Source organism: Dreissena polymorpha, chromosome 7 (assembly GCF_020536995.1).
Source record: "Dreissena polymorpha isolate Duluth1 chromosome 7, UMN_Dpol_1.0, whole genome shotgun sequence".
Lineage (NCBI taxonomy): Eukaryota > Metazoa > Mollusca > Bivalvia > Myida > Dreissenidae > Dreissena > Dreissena polymorpha.
The window spans coordinates 76,702,004-76,723,804 of record NC_068361.1 but is presented as its reverse complement, the minus strand read 5'-3'; the positions used below and the strand labels follow the sequence as shown (position 1 = coordinate 76,723,804).

General features: G+C 36.1%; 2 protein-coding genes across 3 annotated transcripts in view; one reads left to right on the top strand and one right to left on the bottom strand.

Annotated features, from left to right (window-relative positions):
* The first annotated feature begins 259 nt into the window (after positions 1 to 259).
* Positions 260 to 9,693, top strand: LOC127839843 (uncharacterized). The gene is made up of 3 exons (XM_052368232.1): positions 260 to 849; positions 3,419 to 4,398; positions 9,335 to 9,693. The coding sequence occupies exons 1-3, from the start codon at positions 515 to 517 to the stop codon at positions 9,691 to 9,693; spliced, it is 1,674 nt and encodes a 557-aa protein (XP_052224192.1). The 5' UTR covers positions 260 to 514.
* Positions 9,694 to 13,794: 4,101 nt separating this feature from the next.
* The window catches only part of LOC127837075 (valine--tRNA ligase-like), a 49,013-nt gene continuing 41,006 nt past the window's right edge, over positions 13,795 to 21,801 (bottom strand). For both annotated transcript variants that reach the window (XM_052363890.1, XM_052363891.1), the window contains 6 exons: positions 20,760 to 20,921; positions 17,666 to 17,860; positions 16,272 to 16,383; positions 15,790 to 15,953; positions 15,092 to 15,211; positions 13,795 to 14,203 (listed from right to left, as the gene is read on the bottom strand). In XM_052363890.1, coding sequence (XP_052219850.1) covers positions 14,111 to 14,203; positions 15,092 to 15,211; positions 15,790 to 15,953; positions 16,272 to 16,383; positions 17,666 to 17,860; positions 20,760 to 20,921 — 846 coding nt within the window. In that variant the 3' untranslated portion in view covers positions 13,795 to 14,110. The remainder of the gene's footprint in view (positions 14,204 to 15,091; positions 15,212 to 15,789; positions 15,954 to 16,271; positions 16,384 to 17,665; positions 17,861 to 20,759; positions 20,922 to 21,801) is intronic.

Genomic DNA, 21,801 nt, shown 5'->3' with positions numbered 1-21,801 from the left:
TCGTTAAATGTGTCTGAAATCGGTGACAAAAGTTCACGTTGCGTGAAGGATATTCGTGCAGTATACATGGATTTTATTTTAACAAGAACACATTCTTATTAAATAAAAAAAATTCTGATGTATTTCACGTTGCCATACGCAGCTTAAAAATCTATCTGTTATCCACTAGTTGAAATTCTTAGGAAAAATTGTTTTAAAAGGTTAATTGGAATAAAAGCAGCACTTAACGGTGTGTTAACTTCTATTTTCGTTTAATTGGGAACCCAACAGTCATGTGATCCTGCAACCTGTTTATCTCTCAAGTAGATCGATATATCAAATCGAGTGTTAATGTTCAGATGTAAAATACTCTCCGTTCATTTTTGAGCATTAAACCTATGGTAGACACAATTTACTTGTGTAAGCATTGGTGGGATCACACTGATAAACATTATAGATAGCAATCGGATTTTCATTTTAACCTGAGAACATTGTGTGTATTGTATGGAGAGTAGCAGTTAGGTTGAGAACCAAAATGGCGGAACGAATGGAAACGCCATTACAATTAGCGTCGGATAGTGTGTATGATTGTCTTTGTTTCGGATGCGAAGAGAGCGGTCTGCAAATCGAGGCTCAATATTTCTGCAAAAGGTGTCAACGCCACTTTTGTGAAAATTGCGTCGGTCATCATAATCAAATTTTCAAGAACCATGTCGTTTTAGGGAAGGGAGATAAATCAGACTGGTCCCATACAGAAGCAACGATGAACTACATAACACTGTGTGAACAACATCCTGGAGAGACGATTAAGATGTTCTGTAAGGGTCACAGAAGGCTGTGCTGCATTTATTGCTTACACTCGGATCATAGGTCGGTTGTAGTTTTAAGTTTAGTCATATTATTACAGTTGCAATATCAGTAAATTGTATCAATTAAATGACTATTTGTTATACTTAAAGAGAAGAGTCCTTCTTACAAATATGTAACTTCGCTTTATTCAGCACCGACCTAGTATTCGATTACCCCATCAGTTTTCTAAGTCGTCAATTATTTCTATAAAAATAGAATAGGAAAATAGAACTACACGGAAAATCCCAAAGTAATTTTAAGCAAACATTGTTTTGTTATTTAATCGTGCCAAGCCTAATATATTACATAAAAATAAGACACTAAACTGTTTGTTCTGTTTATCACCCCACTACGTCCCCGATTTAAAAGAAATAATGAAAAACATACTAAAAAACTGCAGCTTTAGCGGAAAAGAATATGACTTTTGTCGTTTAACGTGTAAATAAAGATGTCATGAGTACGTTATATTAAACAAAAATCTGATTTGATTTTACTAAAAATGATTACTTCATAGTTTATTCCGAGTAATATGACCATCCTCCACACATGACTGATATAAGAGTCCGCCGCGCGTGACAGCTATATTTCAGATTGCCAAAATAAAGGAAAATATTCATAAGTAGTATATATCCACACGCATAGAGGATATTGAGTCGGATGGATTTGTTTTATTCATTTAAACAGCATTGACATATAGCCTGGTGGTAAGGTTAACACCGGAATAAAAACGTGTGTCCGTTTAGTCTTAGAAAGTGATTTATTTTTGTTTTTTATGCGAATGATATATACTGTATGCGTGTATGCGTACTGCTCGAAAAAAATGTCCTCTTATTCTTCCCATCATTTCTAGTTATTGCTTTTTTTAAAGAAATACTAAAACGCTGAACACATGTTAGTTTATTGCATCCGTATTACTTTATCGTAGTCTAATAAAGACATTAGACGTTGGACGCGAACTGACACATATTCGCATAAGAACGAGTATATTACCAACATACGAAGAAGTACAATATTTCGATAGGGATGAACGTGTTTTCAGATTGAGTTATCACTTGATCTTGATATCGACTTTACTCGCTACGAAATTTCTTAGCGGGATTACAAAATTAGTGCTCACGCTAAGAAAATTTGTAGAGTAGAGTCGAGATATAAATCGAATATTAATACGAAATAAACGGTTATCACTTACTTTCTGATATGGCTGGCAAGTGAGCGACATTTAAATATTCAACAAAAGTAATGAAGGATATAAAAACAGCTAATAATACCTGTCTCGACAATGACGAAGCCATCTTGACTATGACGTGATTATCCCATTTGGTTTTGCTTTGTTGCTCGTAGAAACAGGATGAACGATCTATTCAACGGACATTGCAAAGCCTAATTTAAATAATGTGAAACTTCTGTGTCCCCGAGGGGCTTATCAACAGTACGAGATCGTTTAGGTTCATTTGGGGGTTTTGGAAATCGGTCTGCAAAAGTACTATAGTTCACCAAATCACTCAAAAATCGAGGTTTCAAGGCGGACTGTTGTATCTGTTTAGTACTTTTATTGAGAAACAGTAGTTTAACACTCAAACCGCATCCGCGCCTGAAAGGAGTTCGCGGAAGAGTATACTTTTCATAACTTTATAGACAAGAGAAAACCGCCACAGGTCTTTTTTATGAAATACTAAGCAGGTCATGTCATCAGGGCCGAAGCGCGCGGGCGTGATGGAAATTCGTCAGGTAATCGCCGCTAGCGCCGCTGACATGCTCTACCTAATATATTATAATATATGTATCTACATTTGGAATCTAAAATATAGCTGTCACATTTAGATAAAAATATTATTTACACTTACGTGTACTCTTTGTTTGGGGAGCACTGTGGGTAGATGAGGTGGACCCATGTTCGCACTTGTTGCATCTTCCACCGATAGGTGGAAGTGTGTTATACGCGCGCTTGTCCCCTTTCACGTAGTCAGTAGCTGACTTGATTTGAGAAAGTAACATCATTAAGTAATTGACCGAGATCATAGAGAGGAAACCTTACTGTAGATTTTTAAAGGCGCGATTACATAATTTGGATGCCTATGCAAATACTATAATAACACAACATCATATTTTGTTAAAATCTTCATATTTATCGTTTCATGCCATAAATCAACATTTTGACCCGGCTTAACGTTTCACTATCAATGTGCTCTCAGTAACCCACCATGTTTCATGTAAAAATTAAGTGTTCGTGTGTCGTATAAAAAAGACTTATTTAAGATAAACTGGTACTATTAAGACAAGTAATTAGGCATGAGTTTGTAAGCAATGCATACAACATTAGATTAACAATTATCCGCAAACGATATTACCAGGCCTACAACAAAAAATTACCTTTCATCAACTCATTTGAGTACACGCTATGTACATACTGAATGTATCTATAAAACATTACTGCGTCTATGTAAAAATCATAACTCCTTATGAAGATATTTGTCTATCTATTATCTAACCTTATCAACCATACCATCTACCTAATCATCATAATGTTAATTGGTATTTTAATATTGATAAAATATTCCATTAAAATATTCACTTTTTTCACCACCTACAGGTTATGTGAACAAGTAGTTCGTATCGGGGAAGATGCAGAAGAATTTGACGTGGAAGATCATTTTAAGGAACTCCCGGAAAACATTCTCGCTAAATGTGAGAAGTTTAAATTGGAACACATTGACATGGAAAAGCAGTTGGAGACTCTTCAAATCAGTTATGATGAAACACTTCTAGAAATCGCTTCTTTCCAAAAGAAAATGACGGACGTAATTGAGAAACTGGGGCAGTGTTCAACATCGGAACTTGAAACAATGTTTACAAGAATTAATGAAACCTGCAAAAATGAAATGCAGCGTCATACGGAGATAAATCAAAGATATAAACTTCTTCAACGAGGTATTGAATGTATAAAACAGGAAAATAAGCAACTAGTGTTTATATTGTGTAAGAAATATGATACGCTTTCTGAAGAAACAGATTCGCTGTATGAACGAAAGGACAACAGGGACATTAACTTCAGGTTCCAGTATGAGGCCTCAATGTTGCAATTAGTTTCTGAATTAGGTAGTCTTGGAAAAATTCAGACATACAGGAACAATCCTAATCAAGTAATTAAAGTATCAGACATGACCAAGCATGATATTAGAGTCTGCTCAGATTCCGGAGATTCCAACAAAGCTACGATCATTGACATATGTGAATTGGCCGACGGTGAATTTATAATAGCTGACAGTTTTAACAAGAAAGTTAAATTGTTAGATGATTCGTTTAAAGTTGTGTCTCATCTTAGTTTTCCGAGGACACCAAGACAAATGTGCAATGTAAGTGCATATAGCGTGGCTCTAATATTTGACGATAGGGATCTGAACTTTATTCGAGTAAACAGGCAGCGCATAATGGTAGAAAGAATAATAACATTCGAGCACCTCTGCTACGGTATTGGATACCACAACGACGAAATATTTGTTACAGATGCGGAAGAAATCTACTGCTATAACCTTGAAGGACAATGTAAACATGAAATCTCCCTTGCACAAGGTATGCTTTAAAGATGTTTATAAGCTCGCCTTTTCACAACGCGTCCACGGTTAGCTTTTGTGATCCCGTTTGTCCGACGTGCGTCGTCAGTGAAGCCTAATAAATTCCATTCAACCATCTCCTAAACCGGAGGCAAGATTTTAAAGAAACTTCAAATGAATAATCATTGGGTGACCCTCGTCAAGACACTCCGGTCTGATATTTTAAAATGAAAAACTTAAATAAAAATCTTCCCAAAAATCGCAAGGGTCTGGGATAATATTGAGTGTTAAACATCGTTATTTGGTTATCTTTGAAGTTTTTTTTCCAAATGTGTCATCGGACTCAACACTGACCCCGAGCCAGGATTTATATAGACTCATATAGGAAAACCTGTAAAAGAGGTCTTACTATACGTTTACAATGGTAATGGGTTTGAATGTTTTGTTTGGAGCTTACTATGATGGTCCTGTTCCAAGTTTTGTTAAAAACCTAATTCAAAAATCTCTGAAAGCACTCGGTTCAAAAGTTGAACATTTGGTGTCTACTATTGTTTGGTAGCCCTCTTCTAAGACTGTTCAAATATTACTTCTGTGAAGGAGCATGACCACGGCCTGTGGGTCGTATGATTATTTATATTCGCTTATATAGATGCTACCAAATAGCGTTAACAATCTCCTCTGATGGTCCTGTACTACGTTTGTTCAAACAATGCCAATGTGGTTTACATAAGCCGTGCCCCTACAGTAACGTGTTTCCCTTATATACATATAAGGTAATATGGAAAGCTTTAAAGATCCTCCTTCTGAAACCGTCTTGCCCAGATTGGTATTTCGCTTAAAATATCTTATGTTCAAGTCATGTCCCTAGCCTTAGGATTTACTCGAGTCCCTTATTTGTATAAAGTGAATATATACAAATATTTCCCCTAGAAACCGTAAGGCCCAAATATTTGGCATTTGTTCGAGAATATAATATAATGGTGCTATGCCGATTCTCTTAATGTCGATTATACATAATCATCAGCAGACTTTGCAGCTTCATTTTTTTGGATATAGTGTAACCTTATGAACACTCTTAAGTACATATTTGTCATCATTAATCTTAAAACTTTCTCAAATACATGCCCTTATGATATCTCTTTTTTTCTTAAAGACAAATCACACAATCTGGCTGCTCAGAACTTTAAAGATGTGTATAGTAAAGTGTCAGGGATTTAATATTTAGTGTGTTACATCGAATAGTGGAGCCTTTGTTATCTCTTTATTCAGCACGTACGAGATACCAGTTTTTTTTTTAGAAAGATGGGAAGACGCTGGACGCTGGGTAAAAGGGGAAAATCGAGCGCGAAAGAGACATTTTTGGGGAAAAAAATAAAAACTGTTCATTTCAATGTCTATAACTCACCTACAGACTTCAGGTTTTTTTTTAAGAAAAAGAGGTATGTCTCTGGCCTTTTTGTTCTTAAACACATGAACAAGTATGATATTAAAGTCAAAGTCCTAAATAAAGTTGCAGGTGTAGATCTTATAATGGGAAATGTTTTCAACTGGGGCCGGGGAACGATGTCAATATTATGATTTCAATCTCATGATCATATGAATGGGTTGACGATCTAGATCAGCTACAGTATTGGAAGGGAAAGGTGCGGCAGCTGACGATTGTCTACTTTCACTTTCACAATAATCCGACAGTATTAATCGATGTTGATTACATGTACCTCCGAATCCTGCTTGGATTCAACGGTTTTTGATGATTCATTCTTAAAAAAATGCGTCAACTCAATTAATATTTTCCGAGTCCGAACGTTTTATTTTGTTCGTGTATGAACGCCAATTGTGAGACTTTTTTTTCGGCGTAAGCTGCATAAGCCAGCTTTTCACCCTGACTTGACCTTTGTAAGTGTCCAATAAAATTCAAATAAAATTTCCCGCGGCTAGGTACGAATGAATACACTTCATTTATTCCATTGGCTGATTTGAGTATACCACCAGAACATTGGAAAAATATCCGCGTCTTTGTAACACTGTTTTACTGTACGAAACAATTTTATCTCTAATGAAAAGGCTTAATAGATAGAACAGTTTTACACTCAATTCTCGACATCAATACAGTTTGTGCGTACACCTTTTATTTTCAGAGTATTACCAGCGCAAAAGCGTTTATACTTAAAAGGCTATGTTCTCATATTTAGTACTTACTTCCATATTCCTGTCAACATATTAACATGTAAAAGTATAAAGAGCAGTGGAAGCGAGGCCTCACTTTAAAGAATTGCATTTCAACCCGCGAGGTTTCGGGTCAAGTCGCGGACATTCAGAGTTTATATACAGGTCATCACCGGAGTTCGCGGTCAGTAAAATAATCGTTATATAATAAAGACGCTATCCGTGAACTAGGTGACCTGGAATTTTCTTTAGACCAGAAATATGTTAAAAGAAGATATTCAGCAATATAATTATGGTATGTCAATAATAGATTCTTAATGTGTTTTCAACAATACAATGATAAATATTATTTTTAATAAATTTAACAATAATTATTCCACCATATTGCCTAATGTACTAAAGTGATATTATGAGCATGTAACAGTTTATAGGTGTCTATCGCAACCGTTGATTATTTTTGATGTTTCTACTTCATATACACTTATAGTAATTAATGCAGCATCAACATACTAAAACAATATACCAGAAAGAGAAAAATAATGCATTTGAATATTAACCGTACTTTCGTTTGACAACTGATCATGCGTTTACGAGTTGAACCTAAATTTAGTTTTAGTGCAGATTTGTTCATACGACACAAAGACACAATATTGTTTTACGGATCATTTCGGCTTACAGGACTGGGTGGGTCACGTAAGAATATCGAATATAAAATATATTTTTATAAACAACTGGTAGCAAGGTGAGTTGCAGATAATTGATCAGTAACCACATTTTAACTAACTATTTTGACCTGTTAATTCTTTTCAGCTCAATTCAACAGTGCAAAATGCCCATAATATCACTTTAAGCATGAGCACGATGATTCTCGAGACTGTTAATAATCGAATCAAATAGCAATGCCCGACAGACCACTAAAACAGGTTTGTTCTCGTGTGGCCGGTTGACTCATATGTTTAAATTTCACTTCCATTCTTCTTTTGGTTTTCTGTTTTGTATCTATAGGTTTATGACCAGCAATATGTTATAATGTAAAATAAGCCGCGAAAACTCCCCGTAACATCCCGTACTGCGTGTGATGCAGCTAAGAACTGCACAGAAAAAGACATTCGCTATCCTTGATCTCATTCATTAAACTATTTACGCCGTATATCTTTTTTAAAGATATTTCTTGTCTGTTTTAACGTTTATATCTTGGCTTTCACATAACCCGGATGAAAATTCGACTGGTTTCCGGTAATTAATTGACGAAACACCCTTCTCGCGCAAGACAGGAATCCAGTAAAATAGTCACATGATTTATACGATTAGTTGCCCGGTTTCCATGACGTAATATAAGAGCTATATATAGAATCACTGGGATTCCCAGGTGTTCGTCGGGAGAGAGAGAGAGAGCGAGATCGTTGTACATAGTACAAATTGGATAAGTGTCGACTTCCCAAAAGAAAAAAAACATTTCTTTGAGGGTAAAATATTATATTTTGGTGAAAAATTATATTTTTGGAGGGGAAATGGTATTTTTAGGGGAAAAATTGAAACATTTAAAATCATAAATGAAATTTCTCCACCTTTGTTAAATGATTTAATTGTTAAGAGACAGTCAACCATAAATTTTAGATATACCAATATTTTACAGATACCACAGGTACGCACAACAACATATGGTAAAAATTCTTTTAGATATGCTGCCCCCTCGCTGTGGAACTCCCTACCAGAAGATTTTAGAAAATGTACAAATTTTTCGCAATTTAAAACTTTAATTGGGACATGGAATGGAAAAATCTGTAGGTGCAAATGCTGTAGACTGAATGGGATTTCCACAGCAAGGGAGCATCACATCACTTAGTTTCAAGTACACTTTCTGCTATAATGTTATATAATGTCAGTTTTGCTTAGCTTTGTGTGCTTTGGTTGCTTAGCATGCTCTATATGCTTTATTTTTACTTAAATGTTATATGCTGTTAGTGTTTTTCTTAGCTTTGTATGCTTTGTGTGCTTTGCATGCTATATATGCTTTGTAGGCCCTATATGCTTTATATGCTTTGTGTGATCTGTATGCTTTGTACACTTTGTGTGCTTTGCATGTTTTTTGTGTGCTTTATATACTTTATATGCATTGTTTGCATGTATACTTTGTGTGCTTTGCATGTGTTTCTTGCTCTATATACTCTATATGCCTTGTTTGCTAGGTGTATTTTTGTGTGCTGTGTATGCCTAGTATATTTTGTATGCCTGGCATGCTTTATGTGCTTTATTTGCGTTGAATTGCTATGTATGCTATGTATACTTTATGTGCCCTACGCTTTGTATACTCAGGTTGCTTTGTACGCTCCGTACGCTTTGTATGCTCTGCATTCTATGTATGCTCTTTATGCTTGATATGTTTTTTATGCTCTGCATGCTGTGTCTTAGTTGATATTTTATTCTTTCTCTTAAAAAATTATCTGACTTTTAATGTAAACAAATCTAAATTTTTTAGTACCATATCTGATGTTGTAATATCATGCTATATATTTATATGTATATCTGCCTTTTAATTGTAGAACAAATTGTTTCCAGTCTTTCAGCTTTTATACACTTGTTATTTCTTATTCATCATGTTTTATAGTCGGTTGTACAAGCTGTCTGAGCTTATGTTTGTTGTTTAACCCTTGCCGACTCAAAATAAATCTTATCTTATCTTATCTTATCTTTTAAAAATTCTGGTAGGGGAAGACGCCGAATATCGGCGTCACTTTCTTAGTAAAAAAAAACCCTGGATACTTACTCTTGCTTTTACCTCTCTACAGCCCGCAAGTGTGCGGTAAGCCCAGATGGGACAACTGTATACGTCACAACTTTTCAAAAAGGTTGGAACTCGTGCCTTACATTGGAGAAGGCTGAAACTCTTCAACCCCCTTCTGGTGAAATTGAACTTAACAGACCTGATGGAGTACATGTCACTTCCAATGGGCAGGTGCTTGTCTGTTGTGGTGTATTTTGGGGATCTGGGGAAGTCGTGCAACTTGATTCGGAAGGCAAAGATATACTGGCAAGATTTTCCGTAAGCGGTTCTCCTCAATGTGTGTGCTACAGCAAAGAAAAGGGAATTCTGCTGGTGGGTCTCTATAGCAGTGACACAATACATGTGTTTGAAACAACCAGATGATAGTTCTTTAACGCAAAAGTGTGAAGGTGTCAAACAACTTGTAACTGACTCTGAATGAGTGAATGTAGTATTAAAAATAAGGAATAATTAAGTACACATAGTGTGCATGAACGATAATCATCAAGCTGGCTTGTATACGTTTGAAGCCTTTTAAACATTATTAATTAGGCGATTTCACACATATATTATTTGTCCAAGATGTTTTCTGTATTGGTGAAAGGGTTAACTCTATTTCAGCTGACAGACAACGCATATTTGTTATAAGGTCAACTATTCATCACATAGTTCGGAATTCATAACCGTAGTTCTTGATGGTTAAGGTTTGCTTGCAGCCCTCCATAGATGTGTCACAAATCTGCGAGATCACATTGCCCAGTCCGTAATTTGACCGAATTGTCCGCCGTAAAAAGAGAATACAAAGTTTATTTTTCGTTATTATTTTCAATGATCATGATTGAAAAGATATCGATAAACATAACCGACAGTTTTCTTTTAATGTGTATGCTTTTTCCAAATATTCATTTATTTTTTAAAGGATCAAACTTGTGAATTGCGCTGGAATGATAACGTTACGTCAAAAGGTACAGTGAACTCGATCTACAATTTTCAGAGTTTTTCACAGTTAGAAATGGTGAATTATCTTTATAAGATCACTGATATTTCACTTTAAACTACGGAAAAGCTTTTTTTAGTTTATTGTTTGTGGATCGTTAAAATGTTACGTTAGGCATAATAATACTATCAATTTTCCTTTATTTAACATTCAATGTTTAGATGTGTCTTGTTCTGAGAAAACTGGGCTTCATTCATGTGCGCAAAGTGTCGTCCCAGATTAGCCTGTGCAGTATGCACAGGCTAATCAGGGACGACACTTTCCGCTTGAATAGTATTTTTAGTTTCAAGGAAGTCCCTCCTTACCTAAAATCAAGTTAAGGCGGAAATTGTCGTCCCTGATTAGCCTGTGCGGACTGCACAGGCTAATCTGGGACGACACTTTACACACATGCATTATGCCCAGTCTTATCAGAACAAGACACAAATGTTTACGGCCTACGTTCTGTCCTTAGTATCCATAGGATGATAAAATACAGGCGTGTGTAACAACCTAACAAGATTTCTGTAACGCCTATATTTGAAAATCTAAGACAACATGCATTTGACAATGGCCGAGTACATAATACTAATGATATGTATTGTTTATTCCTCTCGTTCTTTTGTTTATTATATATTGCTCGGGATTGATATAATCGCTTCATTTCTATATGTGATCTTGTATGCTATCGGAGCATTGTTTTATTTTAATGTTGTACATCTTGTTTATGTAGGCATTTATTTTTAATCGTTTTGTTTTTATGTGCATTAAAGGTCCACCGTTGATGTATATAAATGTCTCAATGTTTCAATTTATTTCAGAAAAAAATCCTTTTAAATCTTATTTCGGGTGGATTTATTAATGTTTATGAGACATACTTTTACAAAACCTGTATTAATTAACAAAAATTATTGCTATTTGTAAGTCTTTAATTATATCTTTTCAAAATGAATTGTATTTTTGCTGCTATGACCACCGTTCCCAAACAAAGACATTCTACTTGGAATTGTCCAGCCACAAATTGTGACATGAACGCTGATTTTGTCATGGAACGGTTAAATTGTTTATGGTATTTAGTATTGTATCAATCTCTTTTGTACGGAATAAAGATAATAAGACAGACATACACTTTGTTATATCTGTTAAATGTTATCGATTTGTCTTGTTGGGTGGCTAGTGACTTGTTAAAATGTATCACTTAAACGTTTTGTCAGCCAATTTTGCGCATCAAAAATATTATTTACTTTTATTATTCGAATCCAGTTAAGTGGTTTAGTACTTTATATATGTTTAATCTTCGTAAATAAAACTAGAAATGGCGCGGCAGAGGCCGACGCGTATCCCCACGCCGAATGTTTGACCTAGGTGTGCCCAAGGGTTGGTAATGGGGCCATGCATAGCTGAGATTGACCGTATTGTCATAAGAGAAGTTCATCATTAATTAGAAGTGAATTGGTGTAGAAATGAAGAAGTTATAGTAAAAGGCAATTTTGGGTGGGTGTGACATATGTGGGCAGGGCGCCCCAGGGTTGGTAATTGTGCCATGCATAGTTGAGATTGACCGTATTGTCATAAGAGAAGTTCAGTATCAATTTGAAGTGAATCGGTGTAGAAATGAAGAAATTATAGTAAAAGGCAATTTTGGGCGGGTGTGGTCTATGTGGGCGGGGCCCCAGGGTTGGTAATGGGGCCATGCATAGTTGAGATTGACCGTATTGTCATAAGAGAGGTTCAGTATCAATTTGAAGTGAATCGGTGTAGAAATGAAGAAATTATAGTAAAAGGCAATTTTGGGTGGGTGTGGTCTGTGTGGGCGGGGCGCCCCAGGGTTGGCAATGGGGCCATGCATAGTTGAGATTGACTGTATTGTCATAAGAGAAGTTCAATATCAATTTGAAGTGAATCGGTGTAGAAATGAAGAAATTATAGTAAAGGCAATTTTGGGTGGGTGTGGTCTATGTGGGCGGGGCCCCAGGGTTGGTTATGGGGCCATGCATAGTTGAGATTGACCCTAATGTCATAAGAGAAGTTCAGTATCAATTTGAAGTGAATCCGTGTAGAAATGAAAAAATTATAGTAAATGGGAATTTTTTGGTGGGTGTGGCCTATGTGGGCGGGCGCCCCAGGGTTGGGATTGGGGCCATGCATAGTTGAGATTGACCCTAATGTCATAACAAAAGTTCAGTATCAATTTGAAGTGAATCCGTGTAGAAATGAAAAAATTATAGTAAATGGAAATTTTTGGTGGGTGTGGCCTATGTGGGCGGGGCGCCCCAGGGTTGGGAATGGGGCCATGCATGATTGAGATTGACCGTATTGTCATAAGAGAGGTCCAGTATCAATTTGAAGTGAATCGGTGTAGAAATAAAGAAGTAAATGTAAAATAACCTAAAATAAAAGCTGCGCCATGAGCGCATGATACGCCCGTCGTTCGCCAATGAAGTAGTAAGGTAATAAATAACCCTTTGAATCATTTTTTTACTTCAGTTTATTTGTATTTGAATACATGGTTTATTTTATAAGTACATGAGCATGGAAATCACGAAATTTTGACGAACAAAGTCGCATAACTCTGGAACGACAATTCAGAATTCCGTCAAAAACGAAAGGGGATCAGGGTTTATCAATATTAAGATTGTGTTGAAATTTGAAAAAAATCCATCGAAGGATATTTGAGCTACAGTAGGACATTCAATGAAATCACGAAATTTTGACGAACAAAGTCCCATAACTCTGGAACGACAATTCAGAATTCCGTCAAAAACGAAAGGGGATCAGGGTTTATCAATATTAAGATTGTGTTAAAATTTGAAGAAAATCTGTCAAAGGATATTTGACGTAGCGTACGACATTAACAGACGGACGGACGGACGGACGGACAGACGGACGCGGGGTATACCATAATACGTATCAAAATTCCAAATAGTGCAGGGTCGCACATATGCTCATAGCTACCATGTGTGTAAGTTTCAAGGTTCTAGTGCTTTTAGTGTAGGAGGAGATAGTGGCCAGGACGGACGGACAGACAGACGGACGGACGGACGGACGGCGGAGATAACCACAATATCCCCACCTTTTTTTCAAAAAGCGTGGGGATAATAACCCGATGGTTTGTAACAAACATAATATGCATAACATTCATACGAATCTGATTATTAACAGATCCACTGACACATACACATGTAACTCAAACCATGTTTTACTTGCTAGTTTTGGTAAAGAATCCGGAATGTGTTCTTTCTGCAATCTTGTTCAGTTGGTTAGCAGACTGTCTTTTCCGAGATGCGCTTTTACTTGTGTAATTAATTTATAAACGATAGTTCGTTTTCTAGACATAAAAGCAACTTTCCAGTATCTTTGGACAAGATATTTCAATAAGACATAAAAAACAACCTATTTTCTTCGTTATTTTTTTTGCAACTTTGGATTTTTACTTTTTGCAATTCGTTAATACGTTTTATATGTGTTCTGAATAACGAACCTGGTCGGCGAAAGAAATAAGAATACGATTCACGAAAGTATAACTTTATTTTTATGTTTTGTCGAAATTTATACAGTCGGTATTCCCGTAAAACAAAAGAAAAAAATAATGGCCTAAGCAGAAAGAATTGAACACAATGATTAATATAATACATTAACACATCTATTTAAACATAAAACACTATTTATGTTTTATTATCAAAGGTTCGTTTTTATTTCTATACAAACTTGCACAACACAATTTCTCTGATAATATAGCCTAAAATTGCGTACATAAGGCAATGTTTAAGAATGCTATGTTTGGCACGTGAACTATTGTTAGATGCTAATAATGTTTGTCATGCATTAATCTGGTCCTCTTATGCTGTTTCTTTGCACTTGCTGCAAAATGTCTATCTGTTCCTTTACGAGCCGTGCCTTTTCGTCAAGGACTTGAATCTGAATGAGAACATAGTTGATCCGTATGTTTTAATAATTTGAACAATATGCAGTAAACATAAAACCAAACTATTGAATAAATACATAAGGTATAAGACATGGACACAATGGACACTACATTGTGCATTATTTACGACGACAAATCAACGTATTATCTTCATCGCTATCGTATATATAAGACAAGGGACAAAATTGTCACAAAACCAGGTTTTCATTGTGAAAAAAAATCTGATAAAGGGAGAAAACTCAAACTGAACTTTTGAAATGAAAAAAAAAAAATTAACCCCCTTTGTAAGTTTTTTTTTTTTTAATCTATTTTTAGTCGTGGCGACCTTGACATTGGAGATATTGACGTGATTCTTTCGTGGGACACACCGTCCCATGATGGTGAACAAATGTGCCAAATGATTTTAAAATCTCACAATGAATGACATAGTTATGGCCAGGACAAGCTCATTTATGGCCATTTTTGACCTTTGAACTCAAAGTGTGACCTTGACCTTGGAGATATCGACGTAATTATTTCGCGCGACACACCGTCCAATGATGGTGAACAAATGTGCCAAATGATTTTAAAATCTGACGATGAACGACATAGTTATGGCTCGGACAAGCTCATTTATGGCCATTTTTGACCTTTGAACTCAAAGTGTGACCTTGACCTTGGAGATATCGACGTAATTATTTCGCGCGACACACCGCCCAATGATGGTGAACAAATGTGCCAAATGATTTTAAAATCTGACAATGAACGACATAGTTATGGCCCGGACAAGCTTATTCCGCCAGCCCGCCAGCCAGCCCGCCAGCCAGCCAGCCAGCCAGCCCGCCCGCATTCGCCAATCTTACAACCAGTTTTTTCCTTCGGAAAACCTGGTTAAAAAATACCTTGTCATCAACATCGTTATGTTTCTTTTTCCCTTTCTTCGCCAGTTGTACTATCTTTTCCATCAGATTATGATGCTTCTCTTCTAAGTTCTTTATCATAACTTGAACTTTTGAAATATCCTTAAGTAAAATAATGTCAATATTCATTATCTTCTACAATGCTGCTACTACCACCCAACTTAAACGTATTATCTTTATTCATGAGATAATCATTATAAACTGTTCTAGGTCCGCAGTGATCTTTCTCTTATTAATACAGCCTTATTACTTCGTTTTGGGAACATAAAACTGTCAATTAATCAATCTTTAACACTTTACCCCATAAGAAGCAAAGTGAAAATGGCTATGTGAAAACAGCATAAAACCAGAACAGCCTGTGATTAACTTGCAGTCTGTTCATGTTTTATGCTGTTTGCTGCTCGTCAGTATTTAAGGGTTGGAAATGAAGCCTTTAAAACTTGAATCCAGTAAGAAAAGTCTATAATTACATTTAACCCTCTAAAGGACTACAAATGCGTCAAAAAACTATGTGTCAAAATACGTATCTAAGTGGTAAAGTTTTAAACAGGTCCCTTCAAATTATAGCATTCGAAATAACTCATGTGAAAATCTAAACTCTGAGCTACACCATTTTCATTGGTAATGAACTGGATTATCAGGAAACTCTATATTTGCATATTAGCGGTTAAACCTGATACCTGAACTTTAATGTAGACGTCAAGGCCTGGTGCGATATCTTTGCGTATGCAGCCAGATAGAGCCTGGTCCCTGTTTACGAACGTTATACTTTGGCATTTCAACTGTGAAGCAAACACAGCCAAGAAATCTTCGAAGTGATAACTTTCTGGCGCCTGTATATACACTGAAGGTCAAAAAAAGAAAAACAAGCAGCTAAAGCTAAAATGGATATATCAATGCTTGGATTTTTAAACGATACTTTTCATGAGACCAAATAAAGTAAGATAATCATGGCATTGAAGTAGCATTCATATCTCTGATATAAGCCTGTAGTAGGGCTGGTAAGAAATTGTGGATATGGTATGTTTGAAACTTGGATCTTGCCTTTCGAGTCAATGATGATAGTCAAACATAAAAATTTCCTATGCACCCTTACATCATTATAAGCAGTGTGAAAAAAAACACTTTTCAATATACATTACATCGATGTTGCTTATGTTACCTTCAGTACTTTTGGGGGACAGCTCAAACGTCTTCATTAAAGATAGTGCTCCATTACATGTAAGCTGTACACGCTCCATGGTAGATTCGAGATCTTCATTATACCAGTTGTACTGAAACAAGAGGTAACATTCCAACAAAATCAATCATGTTGTATCATAACTGGTTTGTAAGTATGATCACTCCAGTACAGCACTTACAAGTCCAACACTTCTAGCACATGTTTTCATATACTGTATAGTTATTATATTCTTGTTTTCCTTGGGATAAAAAATCTCATCAGCTGTCATGGTGAACAAAGTTTTTCATGTAAAAATACTAGTATGTATATACAGAATACTGTACTTCTCTTTAATGGCCATGTTTTTTTATGAAATGCATTATTAAACAAGAGGGCCATGGTGGCCCTGAATCGTTCACCTGAATAACCTTGCTACATCAACTTAAATTCTATCAGACTATGGCTAGCTATATCATGAAGTACAAATGGGCCAAATTTCAGTACCATAGCTAAAAAAACAAGATGGCCTTAGATCGCTTATCTGAGGAAAACTGGTATAATACATGAACAGGAGCTCCTTCAAGCTCTTTATAATATTATGTACATTTTGATTCAAGATGGCTCGTATACAAATGAAATCTGATCACATCATATCAATTGTATGGCTATACTCGAATCGACATTCTAGAGCACAAACAGATATGACCTCTTTACTGTGTTGAATTATATATAATCCCAACTCAGATTCAATCAAGATAAACATTCTGTCTAAATTTCATAAAGATCTGATAAACTGTGACCTCTATCGTTTACAGAAAATTTTACTATGATTTGACCAGATGACCTACTTTGTGACCTCAGATGACCCATATACAATCCTAAGCCAGATTTTATCAATTAATACATTTTGACAAAATTTCATTAAGACGTGATGAAAACTCTGACTTCTTTCATCTACACAAGGTTTTTCAATTTTGTCAATTTACCCAAACGTGAAAAGGCCCCTTAAAGCAAGACAAAACACTTTTCAAATTTTGATACAAAGTCAAGGTCAAATTTTCTTTCCTATATGAGCCTCGTTCTGGGAAAACTGGGCCTAATGCATGTGCATTAAGCATCATCCCAGATTAGCCTGTTAAGTCCGCAGAGGCTTATCAGGGACGAATCTTTCCACCTGTACTGGATTTCTCCAAAGAAGAGACTTCCTTTAAACAAAAGTACCATAAAAGCGGAAAGCATGGTCCCTGATTAGCCTGGGAGGAGTGCACAGTCGAATATTGACATTTGACACACACGCATTAATACCAGTTGTCCAAGAACGAGGCTCACAAACACCGGAATAGGTACAATAATAAACTTATGTCACAAATCTTGTACTACGGTAGGTAGACTACCTTTAAGGGGTCCGGATATTGAGTAAGACACACACTGCTTGCATTGGCACTAATGTTTCCCAGGCGCTGATACAGTTCCTCGGTAAGAAATGGCATAAACGGACTGAGGGCCCGAAGGAATGTGTCCACGACGAAATACAGAACATCTCTAACACCTGGGGCGGAGGGTGTGTCCATCATCTTCTTTGAATATTCCTGTAATGAGGCATAACAAAAGTCACCTTGGAGTAGTGGATATGGTGTCCACATAGGTCAATTGAGTTGTTTGTTACAATGGATCAATAGATATAGCCTCAGCATTTTTTTTTGCCAAATTGGAAAAAAGTACCGGTACCAGCCCAATTTGGTAAAGCACCGGCACCAATCCCCAGTCCAATTGGGAAAAATGTCCGCTGAAACAAGGAAATTCCTGTCGTGAAGTCTTCATATTGGGAAATTGATGTATTTGATTTTTGCTCCCAAATACTTTAAAATTGATTACTAAGTGTTGTTAAGTTGTCAATTTTATATTAACTTAGATTCAAACCGGGTTCTTATGTAAGAGATGCATAGGGAAATGTTGCATTTTATTTTAAAAAATGAAACCTTCAATTGGGAATTTTTTTTTGACAGTAATTGGGAAATTGGAGTTTTTTCCTTATTGGGACCGTTTTCCGGTTCTCTATCAAGAGGGAAAGAATTGTTGAACCTGGACTAAAAGCAATAACGTTTTTTAAAATTAAAACTAGCAATGTAAAATATACTTTTGTGTTAAATAACATTTTTAAACAAGAGGGCCAATATGTTCGCTCATATGAGTCGGTTCATTCAATCTTTACCTAATGAAAAACTTGACTGAGATATTGTCCAGACAAACATCCTGGTCAAGTTTCATCATTATTTCATCTGTGAGTCATGATCAATGTACCTATGAAGTTTCATGATCCTAGGCGTAAGCATTCTTGAGTTATCATCCGGAATCCATTTTTCTAAGTTGAGTCACCATGACCTTGACAGCCATTGTGTGAATACGTTTTTTGGCACTGTGACCTCGACCTATGACCTAGTTACCTGATAATCAATAGGGGTCATCTGCAAGTCATGATCAATATACCTATGATGTTTCATGAACCTAGGCATAAGCGTTCTTGAGTTATCATCCAGAAGCCATTTTACTATTTCAGGTCACTGTGACCTTGACCTTTGACCTAGTGACCTGAAAATCAATAGGGGTCATCTGCGAGTCATGATCATTGTACCTACGAAGTTTCATGATCCTAGGCATAGCGTTCTTGAGTTATCATCCAGAAACCATTTTACTTTTTCAGGTCACCATGACCTTGACCTTTGACCTAGTGACCTGAAAATTAATAGGGGTCATCTGCGAGTCGTGATCATGTATCTATGAAGTTTTATGATCCTAGGCATAAGCGTTCTTGAGTTATCATCCGGAAACCATTTTACTATTTCGGGTCATCGTGACCTTGACCTTTGACCTAGTGACCTGAAAATCAATAGGGGTCATCTGCGAGTCATGATCAATGTACCTATGAAGTTTCATGATCCTTTGCATAAGCGCTCTAGAGTTATTATCCGGAAACCATTTCGTGGACGGACGGACCGACATGAGCAAAACAATATACCCCCTCTTCTTCGAAAGGGGGGGGGGAAGCATAATGAGAAAACTGCCCCCCTCCTAGCAGCCATGTTTTTCAACTGACCGGAACCATTTTTGAACTCAATTCTCGAATCAAGGAAACAAATGTTCTGAGCAAAAATTTCATGAAAATTGGGCCAAAAATGTGACTTCTACTGTGTTCACATGTTTTCACTATATACATATAGTGAAAAATGCCCCACCCACTGGCAGCCATGTTTTTTCACTGATCCCGACCATTTTCACACTCATCCGAGATATCAATAAAACAAATGTTTTGATCAACTTTCATGATGATTGGGCAAAAATTGTGACTTCTAGAGTGTTTACAAGGTTTTTCTATAGCCAAATAGGGAAAACTGCCACTATATACATATAGAGAAAAATGCCCCGCCCACTTGCGGCAATGTTTTTTTCACCGATCTCGACCATTTTCGAACTCGTCCGAGACATCAATTGAACCAATGTTTTGACCAAATTTCATGATGATTGGGCAAAAATTGTGACTTCTAGAGTGTTTACAAGGTTTCTCTATAGCCAAATAAGGATAACTGCCCCGCCCACTGGCGGCCATGTTTTTCAACAGATCGGAACCACTTTTGAACTCAACCAAGATATCATTAAGACAAACATTTTGACAAAGTTACACGAATATTGGGCATGAAATGTGATTTCTACAGTGTTTACAAGGTTTTTCTTTTTTTCGACCTAGTGACCTAGTTTTTGACCCGGCACAACCCAGTTTCGAACTCGGCCGAGATTTCATTGGGACAAAGCTTCTGACAAAGTTTCATGAAGATCGGACAAAAAATGTGGCCTCTAGAGTATTTACAAACCAAATGTGGACGACGGACGGATGGACAGACGACGGACAAAGACGGTCACAAAAGCTCACCTGAGCAATCAGGTGAGCTAAAAACTGACCTCTTCAAAGTTCTCCGTTTTCTGTCGCCTCTGACAAAGTTTCATGAAGATGGGACAAGAAATGTGACCTCTAGAGTGTTTACGAGAAAATGTTAATGGACGGACGGACAAAGACCGGTCACAAAAGCTCACCTGAGCAATCAGGTGAGCTAAAAACTCGATTTTCTGATAAAACACAATAGCATAACATTGTTCTTAATAGCATATTGACCAATGCTCATTATTTCACAATATCCCAATACTATAATTAATGTGTATTTGAATTACCTTGATTTTCAATTAATGGGACTTGACTATGCTGATAATTACACGATACAGTGTTAAATGATTTTAAACTATACTATAAATTTCAATTATGTGACATTGCTGGTAATTTTGATTTACCCAAAAAGTACTTTTCAGCGTTACTACTTAAAGATTCTACAAAGAAAAAGGACTTTTAATTGTCTCTACACTGACATATTTGAGCAGCTATAATGAGCACAACACGCACAAGTTGGTAATGTAATGACATAAAGACAAATATTTACCCACCAAATACACTGCGCAGAAATCATTAAACCAGAAGTTATACAGAGCCAGGGTTGCTAGGTGGAGGTCATATGACCGGAAGTTGTTGTCGCAGTGTTGTACCAGGTGGCTGAGGCGAATCAGGATCCATAGGTCCACTGGCGTAAACATAGTGTCCTCGTTGTTCTTAAATATTGTGTATAAACTTTAATAAACGACCCTAAGTTATTGAGGCAGTCAATATAATGATGTTTATTGATATTTATTCTATATTGATATAGTTTCTACTTAGATTGATTGAAGCAGCCAGAATATTGATGTTGTTTTTAAGTTTCCATTTATAATGAAACAAATTTTAATACATTATGAACTTAAAAAATATGATAGGCCAATATGTTTCCATCAAAGCTGGAACATTGAAACCACCATGAATATTTAAACTTTCCAGCATTTTTTACTATTATGTTATGTTTTTATAGTTTTTAGTCTATTTGCAACGCAAAAAGGCTTTTGTAATACCGCATTTCAAATTCACTGGGGAAAAGGTTGCCCTTTTCCAAGCCTACCCTGATTTTGGGCAGACAAAATAGATATTTAATATAGTATTTGGTAATTCGTACATTTTCTCATTTATAAACTTTTTTATAACATTTTCTTCCAAGAACATCGCTTACACCAGTTTTAGTGCTTTTTTCTAAGACACTGAACATTTTAAAAAGTAACTTTGAGGTTATCTTTACACTTAACATGTTGCGATTGCATTATTTCGATAAACATAATGAAATCTGTAGGTACAAACAGGGCTGACAAATAATATGCATAAATGGAAGCTTTGTTCAAATCATAATTTATAGTTGTTATGATTTGTGGCTCTAACATCATTTTAAAAAGGCAGCTAGGTTTGTACCTTCATATAAGTTTGTGTGTTATTTTTTTTGAGGGGAAGGGGGGGAATTTTGTTTTCAAAATCTTGTGCATTGTGCTGTAAGTTTATTAGCAAAGAGTATAAAATGTGCACTAACAGTTCAAAAATATGGTGTCAAGTAATGAAAGACCTTGTATACAA